Source organism: Polistes fuscatus, unplaced genomic scaffold, assembly GCF_010416935.1.
Source record: "Polistes fuscatus isolate 324 unplaced genomic scaffold, CU_Pfus_HIC Scaffold6, whole genome shotgun sequence".
NCBI lineage: Eukaryota > Metazoa > Arthropoda > Insecta > Hymenoptera > Vespidae > Polistes > Polistes fuscatus.
In genome coordinates this window covers 1912858-1931712 of record NW_025113140.1, presented here as the reverse complement: position 1 = coordinate 1931712, position 18855 = coordinate 1912858, and the positions used below count along the sequence as shown (strand labels likewise).

Below are 18855 nucleotides of genomic sequence, written 5' to 3'. Positions count from 1 at the left end.
TAATTTAAGTTGATTCATCGATCAATTGCACGGGGTACTATTATGCAATAATAATTATAAAAATAATGGATAAACTCGAATAAATCGTTTTGAAGTCTGAACGTTTCGTATGGTTTATTCGTTATTTCTTTTTAATAATTGCAATTTAATAATACTGTGCAAAGAAAAGTGGACATCTCCGTTCGATTGATAATATTTAATTTAAAAAAAAAAAAGAATATAAAAATAAAAAGGAGAAATAATAATTATTCATAATTGGAATATCGTCAATTTTGTAAATGAACGAAAATTTGTTTGAGTAATTTCCTTTGGGGACAGCTGCACCCAGAGTAAATATTATCCAATCAAGCAAATATTGATAAATGTTATTTTAAATAATAAAAAAATATTAAATTGATTCGATATACGACGCGTATTGTAGTACAGTTATGTATATTGACTGAATAATAATTTTGCGTATACAAAATAAGTCGATGATAAAGTATAACATTTAATTAATAAATAAAAATAATATAAAAAAAAAACCAGAAAGAAAAACAAAAGAAATTTTGACGATTTTGACGAGCTTTGAGTATATCAGTAGTATACCTTTAAGGTGTTCTCGTGAATAGAAAAATAATATAAAAGTAAGATCACAGGTTAATTAAATCAAATTTATTCCATAATTATCATAAATTCAATGGTACGAAATTAAGAATTCTAAATTAAATATTTAAAATCAAAACTTTAAATTACAAATTGTTCCTCCTCTTTTTCTCGAACCTATTTTTAACATATATAATATTATTATTCGTCCTGAAATACATACTGAATTTATATTTTTTCGAATACATACCGATAAATTGTAACAAATAAAACGTATGATTTATATACATAATTATATAAGTTAAAACATCCTTTATAAACATTTAATACCATAGCAATAATTATTTTACTACTTTTTTTTTTTTTATGATAATAATTATTATTATTAAAACGTGTTTGCCAAATGGAAATAATAAAGCAGCTTTGAAACCTGATATTATTCTTAAAACATCGTTTAAACATGTATTACCATAGCAATCATTATTTTACTACTTTTTTCTATTTTTTTATGATAATAATTATTATTATTAGAACGTATTTGCCAAATGGGAATAATAAAGCAGCTTTGAAACCTGATATTATTCTTAAAACATCGTTTAAACATTTATTACCATAGCAATCATTATTTTATATTACATATTTATTTTTCTTATTTATAATAATAATAATAATAATTATTATTATTATCAATATGTGAGTTTGAATAAAACAAGAGAAATTGGAGATATCGCGAAATACTAATATTATTAATTTATTTTTTCTATTTATATTTGAAATATAAACCCAGCCACTGTGCACGTAAAACGCATACACACCCACACAGAGAAAGAAAGAGAGAGAGAGACAGAGAGTGAACATGACACACAAATACACACATATTAAGGATCTATTAAAGCCATCGAGTGTTCCGATCGAACGCGGTAAATACTGTACGCATACACGAAATGCAAATTATCCATCGGTAATTTAATTGCCCCGGCCAATTAGAACTAGTAAATATAATAATGTTATATTATCATATTTGGCGAATCGTAATATTTTATCATTCCCATTACGATATTCCGCGAGCGACGTTTATCCTCCGACGATATTATATTTATCGTACTGCAAATCATAAATTGCAACTCTCTCTCTTTCTCTTTCTCTCTAATTTGTGAGCTTGTCGCTCGGAAATTGGACGTTGAATTTATCGGACGACAGGGTTATTAATTACGAATTATAACTTTCCTCGTTTTCGTTGTCGTAGTCGTCGTCATAGTCCTTGCTTTTGTTCAATTTTATTACATTAAGTTGCATTTACGAACAAGAGACAAGGATACAATGATGGTTGGTGGGGGAGTAGGGGGGAGTAGGGGGAGGTTGGTAGTCGAACTTTATCGTATGTGCATAAATGAATTTGAAGAGTTTCGTTTAAAGAGAAGGATAGACGAATGAAATTAAACAATATTAAAAATAAAAATATATATATATATATATTTTTTTAGTAATATCTTTAATAGATTATTTATAATAATTAAAGATTTAATATATTTTTATAATAATTAAAGATTTAATATATTTTTATAATAATTAAATTTTTTTTAACTTTAATATATTACTTATAATAATTAAATTATATTATTTATATTTAATATATTATTTTTTAATATATATCTTTATATATATATAAAGATGTGATAAATGTAATTAAGCGAAAACGTACGTATAAAAAGAAAAATCATTGACATATATAAGAAACGTTATAATAATAATAATAATAATAATAATGAAAATAAAATAAAAAAAAAAATGTTGACTTGACGGAATGTTTATTGCCTATATTATTTCTCATTTATTTACATGGGTTACTTCATACCTTATCAAATGAAAATGACATACAACACTATGTATCTTACGTCACGATTATTCTTTTCTTTCTTTCTTTCTTTTTTCTTTTTATATTTAATAAACAATTTACCTAATAATATATCATTATGTTAGGTTTATTAATATCTAACTCGTAATATATTTGTTCTTCTTCTTCATTTGTTTCAGAGAAACGACAATCTCGATTTGTCCTTGAACGACGGTTACAATATGGCTGACCAGGTGAGCGATTTGTCGATTAATTTTTCCCCATGAGTTGAATGTTCCATCTCCTCCTTCTCCTCCTTTTTCTTTTTCTTTTTACTGAAGCTGTTTCAACGTTGTGTTGTGTTGTGTTGTGTTGACGACAACGAAAAACCGGTTCATGGTTGGTTTGTTGGTTCATCGGCCATCATTATCTTCCACCACCACCACCACCCACCTCCACTTCTTTCATCCACCTTTACTTTCTTTCTTTCTTTTTTTTTTTTTTCTTTTCTTTTTTCTTTTCTCTCGCGAGAATTACCTTAGCAACTTTTTACGAGGTCTTCATCCTCTTCCGCTCTCCCCCACCCCCCCCCTACACCTCCACCACCTATTGAAGTAAACGAATAATGATGAAAGAAATATTTCATGCGAATACCTGGAGAGTTACAAGCAATTACCGTCTCTTTTAGCACCTAACTACGACGATTCCCACCACCACCCCCTCCCCACCCCTCCCCCTCTCCTACCCGTTCCCATCCCTTCTAAAAACAATCTTAAAGTACCGAAGAAAAAACTGTAGAATTAAGGTAGAAGGAAAACAAAACAGAACCAAAATAAAATGAAATGAAATGAAATGAAATGAAATAAAATAATAAATGTGAAAAGGTAAACAGGATTATAATTACCTTCCGCCATTTTTGTCTGTCCCCTTTGTAAATTCCTCGGATTTGTCATTCGATTCGAAAATAACTCGTTGGCTCGTAATTCATATAATCGGAAGGAAGAGGGGGTGGGTGGGTGGGGTCGGATTGATTTAAATAAATAAACAAATGAATGAATAATGATTTTTTATAACGGAAAATAAATACGACGACAACAACAACGCATGTGCATAGTGGGGCTGGGGCTAGGGGTGGGGGTGGGGGTGGGGGTGGGGGATAGGAGATTAATTAAATTTATAAAGGAAATAAGGACAAAAATCAATATACACGAGAGAGAATTGTACTAACGAAAAATTGTATTATATGTATATATGATGGTACCGATAATTATGACTGGAGTGAGGTATGCAAATTGAAAAGATTGATTTTGTGATTTAATTTATATTACTGTTCCTTGTATTAATATTTTTCCTTTTATATATATATATATATATATATATATATATATATATATAAATCATGAAATGAATGTTTTCAATTTGCATAGCCCACTGTTATAATTATCGACAAACACACACACACACACACTCACACATATGAACAAAGTTATAAATTGATTTAGAAATTAATAATTAAATTAATTAATAATTAAAACGAAAAAAAAATCAAGAATAAAAATTCAGCAAAATATGCTCATTGATGACAGATTGTCTTTATCTAATAATATCTTGAATAAAAATATTCAAAATGTCGAAAAAAAAGAGAAGAAAAGAAAAGAAATGCAATGCAATGCAATGCAATGCAATGCAATGCAATGGAACGTAAAATAATAATATAACATGGTGTTCACACACACACACACACCCACACGCGCAAACATTAACACACATATTTATTTGTCGTGATCTGAAGTCACTCGATATCTGCTTCCATCGTACACTTACACCTTTGTATGTAATATTTATGTAAATGTTTGCACCGAGCTTACGTAACGACAATAACGAGTTATATAATATTATCGATTATGCAATCTCTCGCAGCTGTCGGTACATTATTCAAAGGGGAAAGATGGAGAAGGGTGTTGGTGGTGATGGGGGGGGGTGTAATAGTGGAGGGGTAAAGAGATTAAAGAGAAACAAAGTGGGGGGAGTAGAAACGAAATTGTATATTGAGTTTTTATATATATATATGTGAATAAAAGTTTCGTTCGTATTTTAATGAAAAATTCAAATACACATTTATATCAGAATATTTCCCCCCCCCCCCCACCAATTATTTCGTATCCAATCTTTTCAAAATTATTTAAAACTGTTTTTTTATTATATATGAAATGTTCAATGTGTTTAGTTTCTTTATCGATGAACATGCAACTGCAAGTGCATCGGTTTTATTCAATTTTTGCTACGATTTCATCGACTTTTCGATAGAACAAAGTGCATCTTTGAATATATATATATATGAATTTTCCAAATAGAAAATATTTGAATAAGTTTTGTGTTACACGCATGTATTCTGATATTTGCATCATGTCCATAAACATCATAAATCTTTTTACCGAACTCTGAGTAAACACTGCTGCCCTCTTCCCTTGTTTGTAATCAAATTTCAAAAATACATCGAACATGTTTTTTTTCTTCTTCTTCTTCTTCTTCTTTTCGCTCCTTTTTTTTAATTATTATTTTCATTAATTTTTCCCGAACGCAATAACTTTTGTTAGTTTTAGTTTGTTTTTTTTATGTAATTATTTTATGATGTGTCAGATTTCAAACGCAAGCAGCAAGTATTGCCAGATCCGATTTAATGTAACCCGAATGTTATACGATCCTAAATTCAATTCATCGAGAGAACAGCAAGTAAATACGAAAGAAATTTTTTATTCAACGAAATATATAATATATGTGTGTATATGTGTGTGTATTTTAATTACACTTTATCGATCGAATGTTTATAACGTTGGTAGAAATTTTAATTTCGTATCCACTACGAAATATTCCATTACGAAAAAGATAGTTAGATTAGATAGGTAGATAGATAAATAGATGGATATAGATATATAAAAATATATAATGGGGTAGAGACAGGAATAAAAATATCCTTGACATATTCTACACGTTATTAAATGTTGCTTTACATTTTTATTTTACTTTTTATTTCCTTTTTTTTTTATTTCTTCTATTTTTCTTTTATTCCATGCAGCGACACAACATTTCAACCACCTTTTTGCATTTTCCACACATTTGCACACACACACGGCCCTTTTCTCTTTGTCATATCGCCTGTGGTCAAAACTACGTTTTTCATTTTATTTTAATTTTCATTTTCATTTTAACTTTAATTTTAATTTTTCATTCTTTTGTTTTTACTTTTTTCCATCTTTACCAATTTCTTCACTTATCAAACTCTTTTTTATTTTTCCTTTTGCTGCGTTTCGTATTTAATTCTTTCTTATTTTTTTTTGTCTTTTTCTTTTCCTTTTTACTAATATACATATATTTCATTTTTATTCGTGATATTTGTCATTGTGAAAAGAGAAATCGTGTATAAGCGTTGAGAACGCTAATGTTAATCGATAAATATTATTCCACCATATTTCGATTAGCATTGAATAATGAAATAAGCTAATGTTAAGTTGAGTCGAGTTTAATTTTAGTTAAACGACAAATTTATTGGCCAGCTTTGTAATATAACATCTAAACGGTATAATAAAATTATCGCGTTAATTTAAAATAATAATAATAATAAAAAGAAGAAGAAGAAGAAGAAGAAACTTGGCGAAGATATTTGTATTTACAATATGCCAATGTGTGCTCATTAAAAATTCTACGACGTTGTCTATATATTTTATCTGATATTTTTTTCTTTTTATTTTTTTCTTTTCTTTTTTTTTCTTTCTTCATATATATACATATACACGCATATATAATTTTCTAATTTTAAACACGTTTAAATAAATGTAAAGATATTCCAAAGCAAACAAGTTTTGACGTAAGACCATTAATAAATTTCTAAAACGTATGTGTTGACATTGGAGAGAGAAAAAAAAAATAAAGTAAAAGAAAAAGAAAAAGAAAGAACTTAAAAGGAAAATAAAAAGAAAAAGAAAAAGAAAAAGAAATAATAAAAAACGATAATAACCGATTTAACGATGAAATTGAAAATTAAACCTCGAACTTTGATCGCGAAATTAAATTATATAATTTATCTCGCAACGACGCAGCACAAAATACATTTTGAAATATACATATACAAATCAGATCTTACGATTTACATTATTATATCATTCATTTTAATATATTTTATTTAATAAATAATAATCCAATAGAAAAATAGAGAAAAATAATAGTAAAATAATAATCCGTAAAAACGAATTAGATATTTAATATAAAAATATTTTATATAAAATATTGAAAAATATTATATATAAAATATTTAATATAAAAAAAAATCTTACCCCTCCTCCCTCCCCCCACTTTCATTTCTTATCCTTTCCATTGAAAAACTTTTTTTCTGCTATCATCATTAAAGTACGTTCTCACGATGAGCGGTGGTTATATCTCATTTCATTAACGTGTTTTGTTGGGTTTCTAACGTATACTTAGGATGAGAAGAAGTAAAACGGGTGGGGTGGGGAGAATGGAAGAGGAGAAAAAGGAAGAGAAGAGAAGAGAAGAGAAGAGAAGAGAGAAGAGTAGAGTATACTATGCAAGTCCTTAATTGGCATTCTAGAATTAGTTATTTTCCAACCCCCTTCCCTTCACCCCCTTAACCCCCATTTACTCTCCTCCTATCGTCTATTGGATACATCACTGTATACACAAACACGCACACACTAACTTGGATGGATAATAGTGTACAATTGTAATTACACGTAGGAATTAACGTAGTTTTGTAGTAGTAATGGTAGTGGGGTGGGTCGGGGGGAGGGGGGGAATGTAATTCTTGGTTCGCGTGTAAGCGCGCATGACTCTTCAAGGTGTTTTCTCTTTTACCATTCGACAAAGTGCTTGTCTAATGTAAACAGGTCGATAAAAAGGAAATAAAGTTGTTTTTTTTTTTTTTTTAGAAAGAAAAAGAAAGATAAGAAAGATAAGAGAGACAGAAAGGGGGGGAGGGTCTTGGTACCACTCTCATTCTCGTTTTCCTCGTTTTCTTCTTCTTCTTCTCTCTGTTTCTCCTCTTCCTTCTCATCATCTTCATCGTGCTCCTCTCGTCGTCAGAGTTTACAACGAGCAGAGTATCATTTCGCGTTCGTTCCATCGTTGTGGTGGTGGTGGTGGTGGTGCTCTTTTAGCTTATTTGAAATCGGACGAGATCACGTAATGTCAATTACGTTGTCAGCTATTACACGAAACGTGGGGTGAGAGGGAAAGGGAAGAGGGAGAGGGGGAATGATAATTAACACCAACGATGGGGGAACAGAGAGAGAGAGAGTAATAGGAAAAGAAATGGTTTAGGTTTTGTGAGAATGAGAAATAAACGAGTAGGAAAGAGAGGAAGGGTGGAGGAGGGAGGAGGAGGTGGGAGGGGGAAGCATAATATATTTAATCGAACGGGCTTGCGGTTTCTCGTTTATCGGATTTTGTTTTTTTAATTATTTTTTCTTTTTTTGTTTTCGAAATGATACGTTTTATTCATATAATCAAAAAATCCGCGCACGAGATATATTTATAAATATATTTATTACATTTTTCGTTTCTCTATATTTTTTCAAATGTTAAATTTATTATTTATATAATATTCTCGATTTTAAATTATTATTCATATTGTGCCACTGAAAGTACAGTTATTTTTTTTGTTACGTTTTATTTTCTTCTCTTTTTTTTTTTCTTTTATAGAACACATTTGACCTAAAAAACGCATTCTACTAATATGACCGAGCGAATAAAGTGTTTCAAATTATAATATTAAGTGGTTTATCTAGAAGGACGTATGTTAATGGCTTTTTTTCTCTCTCTCTCTCTCTTCCTTCCTTTTCCTTCCCCCCTGTCACTCCTTTTTTTCTTTTCTTTTCTTTTCTTTTCTTTATATGGTACAATTTATGATTATTGAAATACCAAGCGAAGAATTTAATACTGTGTTTGTTGCCTCTCTTCAGTTTTAATATTCCTAATGCACGCCTACTCCTGTCGGAATATCGAAAACAATTTTTTTTTTTTTTTTATATTCAATTTGAGACACAGCGTTGTTCCTGTTCCATTTAATAAATTACTTTTTTTTTTATATTATTGAATTATTATTATTATATTATTATTATTATATATATATATATATATATATTTTAATATTTCTTCTACTTTAATTAAAATTAAACGAAAGAAACGAATAGCGTTTCATTTTTATATTTTTCCCTCCTGGTTAATTGAAATAAAATTCAACGTACGATCATTTCTCTTCTTTTAGAGAACAGAACACACACTAATTCGATTAAAATATAATTCGAGAATGAAACAAACGTGGTGAATGTTTCATATGTATAAAAAATATATTTGCTAATAAAATGTAATTTTTGTTAAATCCGATATATATCGAGGTGTCTTGCGTTGTTAACTGCGACATGAAAAATAAAAAATACAAATAGGAAAGGGAAAAAAAAAATTTAATGAAATGTGAAAAAGACAAGATGGGGAAAGAGAAATTGTCGATTTATTGTATCTGTGTATGTGTGTATTCGTGTATGTTGGTGGTTATTGGTGTTGGTTTGTAGTAAGCGCTTGACTGAACAACTTGCTTCTCGTCGAATTAAATATTGAACGTGTAGAGAATGTCGAATCGATATATCAATACATACACATACACACACACATATCAAACAACTACGAAAGAATGAAATAATGAAATAAAGAAAGAAAACATTCTCTATGTAAGTTACTTTGTGACAAAGATACCGTCCCCAACCGGAGCTAATCGCAAACGTCGGGGTTTTTCTGACAAATGACTGATTTATATCGTGCTCTGGAAATTATTGACGGACCTTGGAAACAACAACAACAACCACACAACTATGATGATGATGATGATGATGATGATGATAATGATGATGATGATGATGACGAAAAGTAAAAAAATTAAAAAAATATAAAAGAAGATAAAGAAGAACAACAAGCGGAGGAGTAGGAGGAGGAGGAGGAGGAGGGGGAGGAGGAGGCGAACGATTTATCGTAATTGATCTCAATTGTGATAATTAAGCATACACGCTGACTAATCCCTATATTTCCTACTATTTGCATTTGATGATACATCATCAACGACGAGAATGAGTACGTGGGCGTATAACGTGTAATATTAAATATATTCGTCCGATTTGAAATTGTTGACTCTAAAGTAATTGTTTAATCAATTAATTAATAATTAATTAATTAAAATCAATTTCGTATTTATTTTTTCATTTCTCTTTCTTTTTTCTATTTTTTTTTTTAAATAATCGCGTTCGGTTAATAATGAGACAGATATTAAAAGTAATTTGTTAATTAATTAAATGGATTTATATATAGATATATAATGAAATAAATCGATCCCCTCGTGTGTATACCGAGTTTGTTTATTTTATTCTTTTTTTTTCTTTATCTTTTTCTCTTTTTTCTTTATTTTGTTCAAATTTGCTTAAACAACGCAATAATTAAATTAAATTAATTAATTAAAATAAATAAATCGATATATCTCTCGCGCGTAATTCGTAATTTATTGTTTGAAATATTCGATCGATGATAATAACATGCAAATAAACAAATATTTCATAATTCGTATTACATATGCGATAAATCGAATATTTCAATTTAAAAATTTCGATCGGTAATGCAGAAAAGCGGGAATTTTGTATTTTACATTAGAAAGCTTTTTATTAGTGAACGGTCGGTAATAAAGAACGATGAATTTAATATATCAGTCGGTAATGTAGAACATATAGGAAAGATAACAAACACAATTGCATACATTTTTATTCTTAACTTTACGAAATATTCGTTTCGCATAATTACACATTGTTTAACAACACAATTGCAATCAAAATGATTTCTATTTTTCATCCCAACTATCGTTTATCTTACACTTTCTTTATATTCTTTTTTTCCTCGTATTCTCTTTGCAGTTATATTAAATTACAGAAAAGCTTTTAAAAAGCTTTCGAAAATGATTTTTCCATACACTCGAGAGATACAAACAACAATTCAATATATTTTCAATTAATATTCCATATAATACATTGACGTTTTATGGACGTGGCCGTTCATCATTAAGATTTCTTCGATTAATGGAACGTACTTTCGCTCTCCTCGTTTTTATACCTATATATATATATACAAATACATACATACATACAAAGATACGCATACACATACAAAATTATATAAATTTTCCATCAAGAAAAGATCGTATCGTCTTTATTCTTTATCGATTCACGAAGAAATCGTTTTCAATCTTCTTCTCAAATAAGTTACTTTCGATAAAAAAATAAAAAAAAAGAAAAGTAATTCGATGATTGGATTGGATTGGATACTATAGAAACTTGTACTTACTTACTTCTTTTAATACTTTACCTCGTAAAAAGAGAATAAAAAAAGAAAAAAAAATAAAGAAGAAGAAGAAGAGGAAGAAGAAAGATGAAGAAAGTAGGAGGTGGGAAGATTGGGGGGGTGGTATACATCGATCGATTAAAAATTGGACCCATTTGCGTGGGAAGCAATCGCTAAAAAAAAAAATAAAAAAACAAATCATTGAAAACTATATCGAAGAAGAAGAGAGAAATAAAATCTAAAAGAATAAAAAGAATGGCCGATCACAGTAGTGGGATGAATTAGAGTTTAATTAGCGAATCGTCGAGATGAAGAACGTCACCCGTTCTCTCTCTCTCTCTCTTTTTCTTTTTCTTTCTTTTAATCACAAAAACCCGATTACGAGTGGTAGGCCCGAGCAGATTTTTATTTTCTCTTTTTTTACTTGCTATTAAGGGTGCTACAGGAGGACAATGGTATAAAAAAGGGGGATAGAAAAGGGAAAGAGAGAATATATGTACGTATATGTATGTGTAAAAGAGAAAGAGAGAGAGAGAGATAGAATATAAGAGAACTAGAAAGAAGAAAATAAGAGAGAGAGCGAGAAAAAGGTATAAAGAAAGGATAAAAAATAAAAGTGAAAGAGTGAGTGAGAGGAATAAGAAAATAAGAAGAAAAAAAAATAAGAGAGAGAGAGAGAGAGAGAGAGAGAAAAAGAAAGAAAGAAAAGAAGAGAAAAGGGTAGTGATGAGTGCGTGAGTGAGTGAGAAGAATAAGAAACATAAAGAAAAAAATAAGAGAGGAGAGAGAATATGAAGAAGGAACGGATTGAGAGGAGAGAGAGAAAGAAGAGAAAGGGTTCGTGAGTGAGTGAGTGACGTGAGTGCGTGAGTGAGTGAGAAGAATAAGAAAATAGAAGAGAAAAAACTAAGAGAGAGAGAGAGAGAGAATAAATGAAGAATGGAAAGGATTGAGAGAGAGAGACGCAGAGGAAAGAAGAGAAAGGGTTAGTGAGTGAGTGAGTGAGTGAGTGAGTAAGAAGAATAAGAAAATAAAAAAATGAGAGAAAGAGAGCGAGAAAGAAATGCGAGCAAGCAAGAAAGACAGAAAGAACAGAGGAAAGAAGGAAGGAAGGCTTGAGAGAGACAAGGATGAAAAGAAATGAGAGTGAGTGAAATACTTGAGTAAAGTATAGACGAATACATAACTGTGTAGTACCTCTAATTAACTAATGCCAACGACGGATTTTATCGCCCTTCTAATCGGCCCGTGAGAAAGAAACGACGATGAAGGAGCTATAAGAAGAAAAAGAGGTGGGGGGAGGTTGGGGGTTGTGTGAAAGGGTTGAGAGGGTCAGAAGGAAGAGGAGGAGGAGGAGGAGGTGGAGGAGAGAAGCAAAACTTCGTTATCCTTCTCGCCCAGCCAGTGCTCCTCGTTAATTAGCTAGTTGTGCGCGCGCGCGCACGTTAGTTTGGCTTTTCTGTGCGTCGTCGATTTCTCCTGAACCCCCTACCCCTCCCACCTATCCTCCCTTTCTCTCTCTCTCTCTCTTTCTCTCGTGGAAGCTCTCTTCGACGATAAACGTAACAAGAACGTTTATTAAACTAATTGACGTCTTCTCGGTCGATCGATTCGCGTCCGTCCGCGTCTTGTTTTTTTTTACTCTTATTTCTTTTATTTTCTTTTTTCCTTCTTTTTTTTTTTATCTTCATGATTATAGAAAAATATTGTTATGGGTATGAAAGATATATGATGATAAACAGAAAGGTAATAAGGATTAGTTTTGTATATTTATGAGACGCGTTTGCTGGGCATGTCTATTAAACTACACTTTTAAAATTATTAATATTGCTTTTCCTTTTTTTTCTTTTCATTTAATTATATGACAAAATATTGTTATGGGAATGAGATAATCTAATGAAAAAAGATATGTATGTTTATGTGCATGTCCGCGTAAGTTTAGATCTACCTACTGTTAATTTTATTTTACATTCGTATTTAATTTATATTTCAGTGTGTCGGCTTAAAAATAATTAAAAAAAAAAAAGAAAAGATAATAATAATAATAAAACGGAAATATCCGTAATATTTATAATTATAGCCATCATAATCATATTTTTTCCAACGTAGAAAAAGCAATAACATAGAGCGAGGAATTTTAATTAAAAAAATTTTCAAACATTTTTCCCGTAATAAGGCTAGTATTAAATTTGAGTATGTCGTATAATATATATATATATTCCAAAAACGTTTGATTGATGCTTAACAACTTCATATATATATATATCTATATATTTATGTGTATTAAAAATAAAAAAATAAATATTCCCCTTTTAATAATTAGATTTCAACGTCGTCGTCGTCGTCGTCGTCGTATCACCAAATGAAAAAACTTTTTATTGCCAGTGAAGAATGAATAAATGATGATGATATACATACACACACACACACACACACGTATACACCTATACAGTTTTACTTATATAACTTTATCAATTTTCTCTAGTTTTTTGTTTGGCAAAGTTTAATCGATTTGACAAATGACCGAACGGTGGTTCATAATATCGACCCAGGTTGTAAGCGCCAAAGGTTTATAACTACGTATTATAGTTGAGATAATATTCTATGATTTTGTCTGACTGGTTGATGTTTTGCGTTGTAGTTTGATTTTTTTTTTCTTCTTCTCTCTCTTCTTTTTATTCTTTTTTTTTCTCGGGGAAAATCGTATGAAAAACGTTGCATTACACCAACGCCTACACATAGGCAACCCTTTTTACGAGGATGTCGTTCTACTTCAAGAGAAACGTAAAAGATTCATCCAATTCTATACTTTATAACGACCGGGGATTTTTTTTTTTTTCTTCTTCTTCTTCTTCTTCCTCCTCCTTTTTTTCTTTTTTTGCTTTCTCTTTCTCCTTTATTCATCATCCCTCTCTTTCTTCTCATCTTCTTCACTTTACCTATTTCTTTAGAAAGTCGTTTTTCAATGCCATGTATATATATATATATCCTTCCTCGACGTTTTATATCTTTCTTTTTCTCATTTCTAAGTTTAACTCGTGTATCCCTTTCTTTTTTATCGACCGAGTCCAACTCTTTTTCTGGTTTTTTATTTTTTTTTATTTTTTTCTTTGTTTCTTTTTTCTCGTCTTCTGTTTCTTTTTCATTAGAAAAAGGTCAAATGTAATAAAGAATTTTACGAGAGAGAGAGAGAGAAAAATGTAGATTTTTTTATTTGTTCTCTTTGATTTCTTTTGTAGAATTAAAAAATTAAATTAAATCTCTTTATCGGAGAAAAGAAAGAATATATATATATATATAGGGAAATGTAGAAATAGAAATGTAAATTTCATCTTTACGAGTATTTTTTTTTTTTTTTTCTTTTGAAGTGAAATAAAATTTCTTTACAAGAAATAAATGTGAAATGAGTAGAGGAGATTAAAATCGTGGATTTTTCTTTTTTTTTTTTTTTTTCACTTTTTATATAGGATTAAAAAATTAAAATTAAATTTCTTTATCGGAAACGAAAAAGAAAAAGGAAAAGAAAAGAAAAGAAAAAGAAAAGAAAAGAAGAAGAGAATTTCCGTCTTACTCGTAAGAGTTTCTTTCCCTTTTTTACGCGAATGACGATTTACGAGGAACGTTTTCTACGTGCCTTCGAATTCCCGGACGCGGAATGGAATTTCAATTTCCGGTGTACAACAGAGTAAGGCAGGCAACCTACGCTCTTTCTCTCTCCCTCCCTCTCTCTTTCTTTTTCTTTTTCTTGCTTACCTTGTCTGTCTACCTTTCGTCTACGTTGTCGTCTATTTCGTGATCGTTTATCCTTCTCAAATGAAATTTCGAAAGCTGTGAGAAACAACGGTAACCTAACTAACGTTTAAAATAATCGATATATGCTATAAATTTCATCCTTGGTAGCGTCAAACTATGAATTTACTATAAGTATTTGTTATATGTGTCTCCCTATATGTATATATATATGTATATGTATATGTATATGTTATTTATGTATATATATATAATATGTTTGTAATCCTTAATTTGTTGAGAGTAAGAACCACAATTAGATTCGTCTAAAATAAGAATTATTTATTTAAACATAATAGGTTAGGTTAATAATTTGACAATATTTACACGTGATCAACTAACCTAAAATAAGAGAATCAACAATTAAAAGTTCATGCTCCCGTTTCTTTATTAATTGATGCCAATCTTAATGCGTTTTCAATTAAATTTAATTTACAAGACTTTTCTACTAAACTTTTAAAACGCTCTTGCCAGATTTCAAGACTGTCACTCCTGCAAGATGGCGCCACATTCAAACAGCTAATCACTCAATGCACCGGCACATGCATACAAAGCTTACATATATATGTATATGTATATGTATATGTATATGTATATGTTTTTTGTATATGTATATGTATATGTTTTTTGTTATGTATATGTCTATGTATGTGTATGTATATGTATATGTGTATGTATATGTTTATGCATATATTTATATTTATATGTATGCGAATACGTTTCCTCTATTATCTTTCTCACACCACACACTTACTTGATCTTTATATCCTTTGATTTTCTTTATTCTCATAAAACTTTCGTCATACGAAACTTATATACCATATGTCTGACGAGAATCGTTAATTCTATGGTCACGCTTCCATGCAACTAAACTTTCTCCGCAAACGCCAGTTTTATTAATTATCTTTGCAACGTACTTTATCATCCACCCTACCCTTTTTCTTTTTTTACTTCTTTCCTTTCTTAATCTTTTTTTATTTCAAATTAATTTTTCTTCTTCTTCTTCTTTTTTGTTGTTTTTTTTCTCTTTAATCTTATCTTCTGTGTGTCGTGGTATAATAATTACGAGAAATATAATCTACCACGTAATTATTATCGTAATAAAAATTAAATCTAATTGTAATGAAATAAATTTGCAATAATTAAATTATTCTTAAGAATATTTTTCTTCGATATATTTTTTTTTCTTTTTTTTTTAGATAATTACGCGAGAGATCTTATTAATACTACGAATCGTTATTAGATTTAAATTATTAGGAATCACTTAACTTCTGTTTTAAATTTTGAGAGAAGTAAAATACGGGAAGAACAAAAATCAAATTGTATATAATTTTGATTAAATAAAATAAATTAAAGTTCTCTTTCGTAACTTCATAATGATGTTAACTTAAATGTACTCAAAATTACGTAACTAATAATACGTATAACCATACTCAAGCTTATTATGAAATCCTTATTATATATTTCAGTTTAATTCGTGAAAAATAAATCATAATAATAATAATAATAATAATAATATATAATAATAATTGAATCTCACGTTATGAAACACTTTTTTTTAGATTTTCTTTTCATCATTTACAATGAATCATCGGGAACACGATGGAAAGTTTAATACTTTTTCATTGCTCGTAAAAATAATTACGAAATTGAATAATACATAGAATATAATTATTATCATTGTGTAATTATACATTTGGATTATTAATCTTCGATGAATCAATTCAAAAAATTATGAGAAAAGTAAACTCGATTCTTTTTATTTTTTTATTTTTAAAAATAAGAAGAAAGAGATAGAAAAAGAAAGAAAAAAGGAAAGTAAACGAAAAGAAAAGGACATAATAATAAAAATAAAAAAAAAATAAAATAAAATAAAAGACGATTTAGTTATATTAGAATCTTTGTTAAAAAGTAAAAATGATTGGCTCGTAAATTGAAGCTTTATCTAAATAAAAAAAGAAAAAGAAAAAAATAAATAAAAAACTTAACTGAGAAAGTCGTCTATCTCTTGGTGAACGGGAATCCATCTAAATAATATTTTCGCGAGAAAAGGAACGAAGTTTGTTGAGTAAGAAGAAGAAAAAGAAGAAGAAGAAGAAGAAGAAGAAAAAGAGTTAGGATTGTGGGTGGGTGAGTAGTGCAGGTAGGAAGGGAAAGGGGTGCTAGTGAGGGAAGCGCAAGTTTTAACGAGATGGCGAAACGAGTTTAGTTCGACGAAGAAAAGAGATTTTGCTTTTTCTCCTTTACTACCTTCCTCCTCCTCCTCCTCCTCTTCTTCTTCATCATCTTCTTCTTCTTCTTCTTCTTCTTCTTCTTCTTCTTTCTTCCTATCTCGATACAAAACCAGTTGTTTACTCACTCTTCCCCCTTTTTCTACCTTTTTTCATATTTTTTATCTCTTTCCTTTTAATTTAGCGCAAATTCTTGAAAATTTACTATCAGCGAGATAACAAAAAGAAAAAAAAAGATATAAAAGAAAGTAGGAGTGGGGGAAGGGTGGTAGGGGAAGGGTGGTTGAGGAAAGAAAATTGTCGAAGAAAAATGGCAATTAACTTTCCTCGATTAGTCGAGAATATATATATACCACGTACATATATACGTGTATATACATACATACACACATACACACACATATATATAGACTTCGACTTTATTCGGTAAAATTGAGTCTAAAACTTTTTCTTTCCTATTTTTCTTTTATATCTTACCTCTTTATTTTACTTTTCGAGAAAATCACGGAACGGGAAAAGTTTACTTATATATATATATACATATATATATATATATGTATATATATATATACATACATTGTTACATTGTCGTTTTATTCGAGCAAGTTTCTTTCGTAATATCGTTCGAAATAACGATGTCGTGCAAGAAAGAGAAAAAGAAATAGAAATAGTGGTTGTGGGTGGGGGGGGGTTGGTTTCGGGGTTCGGGGTGTGTGTGTGTGAGAGAGAGAAAGAGAGAGGGAGGATGGTAAAATAAAATGAATTTGGCGATAAAGCGAGTTTAGAGAATAGGATGTAATAAAGGGATTAATGGTGCATATAAATTTACTTTACATTCGTTAAAAGAGAACCCACTACCACCCACCTACCCACCCACCTGTACTCTGGCACACCTGCATCGTCGTTGTCGTCGTCTTTAGCGATATTAAACTAATCGTGTTTCTCTCTTCCGTTTCTATTATCCTTTGTCCTTTGTCTCTCTCTCTCTCTCATTTTCTTTCTCTTTCTCTCTTATTTGTTTAACATTGGCCACGCCTGGACACGATATTCGCACCAATTACTACTCAATATCGAACAAGGAAACTACCATTTCTCTTCCCCCCCCCACCATCTCACCCCATCTCATCCCTTCCTCTTCCCATTCAACCCCCTCATCGCAATTCTCTGAACAAGAGAATAAACGAGCTTTTTGTGTTTCCATTTAAAGAGAAATAAAGAGAGAGAGAGAGAGAAATTGATTAATAAGGTTTATTAGCTTTCGTTATACACAATATGTTAAAAATAAATAAATGTAATATATATTTAAAAAGGGGCAAAATAAAATGGAACGAAATAATAATAATAAAAATAATAATGATGATGATATTAATACTAATAGCAAATAATCATGAATAATTGAATTAATTAAAATATGAATGTATACAATAAAAGAGAGAGAGAGAGAGAGAGAGATGAATTTATTGGTAACGTTATTATCATTCTTTGTAAAATGTAAAAAAAAGATAAAATCGGAATATATATATTTACCTATAATATTAATAATAATAGAAGTCAATGGCCCCTTCTGCTACGTTGGGATTATTTTGATAACTGTAATTGCATGGTTATATACCTGATATTAATTTGCTAAGGAAAATTAAATCGACGTATCTCTCACGCTTTTAATATACTCTAATATAAAATAAACATTATTATTCATCGTAAAATGTAATATCAATTTTTCCGTTCATTTTTTATAGTTTCATACGTTTTTAAATATTTTTATGCGATTTAAACGTAAACATGTTTTTATTTAAACTTAGACGTTGGATTATTAGTTCTTATCAGATTATTAAAGTTACTCTCAACATAGATACGATTAATAAAATGGATGGGTTTTGTTGTTTAAAAAAAAAAAACGAAAAAGGGACGGTAACAAACTTCAACACTTCTTTGGTAATAATTGATCAAGTATGAGAAAATGTTTGTAGAAAAAGTACTCGAATTTCTAATAGAAAGCAATAAAAAGAAACAATAATAATAATAATA

At 29.6% G+C, this 18855-nt stretch overlaps 1 protein-coding gene across 3 annotated transcripts in view; it reads left to right on the top strand.

Moving 5' to 3' along the window:
* LOC122523000 (TOX high mobility group box family member 3-like) overlaps nucleotides 1-18855 on the top strand; it is a 380641-nt gene that overhangs the window by 337055 nt on the left and 24731 nt on the right. For all 3 annotated transcript variants that reach the window (XM_043644494.1, XM_043644496.1, XM_043644495.1), the window contains exon 3: nucleotides 2620-2673. In XM_043644494.1, the coding sequence (XP_043500429.1) occupies nucleotides 2620-2673 (54 nt within the window). The remainder of the gene's footprint in view (nucleotides 1-2619; nucleotides 2674-18855) is intronic.